Source organism: Bison bison, unplaced genomic scaffold (genome assembly GCF_000754665.1).
Source record: "Bison bison bison isolate TAMUID 2011002044 unplaced genomic scaffold, Bison_UMD1.0 scf7180017855804, whole genome shotgun sequence".
Lineage (NCBI taxonomy): Eukaryota > Metazoa > Chordata > Mammalia > Artiodactyla > Bovidae > Bison > Bison bison.
In genome coordinates this window covers 4,466-4,987 of record NW_011486377.1, presented here as the reverse complement: position 1 = coordinate 4,987, position 522 = coordinate 4,466, and the positions used below count along the sequence as shown (strand labels likewise).

Here is a 522-nt window from a genome sequence, read left to right as displayed (position 1 = left end):
AGAGGCCCGACCTTTGGAGAGGGGACTGGCGTTGGAGGCGGGTTGGGAGGCGGGTTAGGAGGCGGGGCTGGGGGTCCCCGCACAGGTGCAGGATGGTACTGACCTGAAGAAGAGGCGGGAGCCCCCACCGGCTGCCACAGTGTTGATATCCAGCTGGGGGGCCTGGAGGGTGACACCAGCCGTGCTGGCCTCGAAAACATGCTCAAACTCGCCAGCATAGCGGCTCACGTCGGTAGACGTGCCTGGTGGGGGTGGGGAGCAAGGACACCCAGATGCTGCCCAGCCCAGCAACTGAGGCCCCCGGACCCCACCCTCGGGCCCTCATACCTCCCATGTCAAAGCCGATGACTGGCTGGCCGCCCTCCACCCGGTAGGTGGTGGCTGAGTAACCAACCACGCCCCCCAGGGCCGGAGAGCACAGCGCGGGAGCCGCTGAAGGAGTCCATGGGCGCCAGCCCACCGTCGGAGCGCATGAACAGCACCTGCACGTCCTGTGGGCAGGCGGGCGGTGAGGGGCGGGGT

General features: G+C 68.2%; 1 protein-coding gene across 1 annotated transcript in view; it reads right to left on the bottom strand.

The window, feature by feature from the left end:
* Positions 1 to 6: 6 nt before the first annotated feature.
* The window catches only part of LOC105002440 (speriolin-like), a gene marked incomplete at its 3' end in the record, with an annotated part of 4,507 nt that continues 3,991 nt past the window's right edge, over positions 7 to 522 (bottom strand). Inside the window, exons 2-4 of the mRNA XM_010859045.1 lie at positions 328 to 491; positions 104 to 242; positions 7 to 11 (exon numbers count right to left, since the gene is read on the bottom strand). Coding sequence (XP_010857347.1) covers positions 7 to 11; positions 104 to 242; positions 328 to 491 — 308 coding nt within the window. The remainder of the gene's footprint in view (positions 12 to 103; positions 243 to 327; positions 492 to 522) is intronic.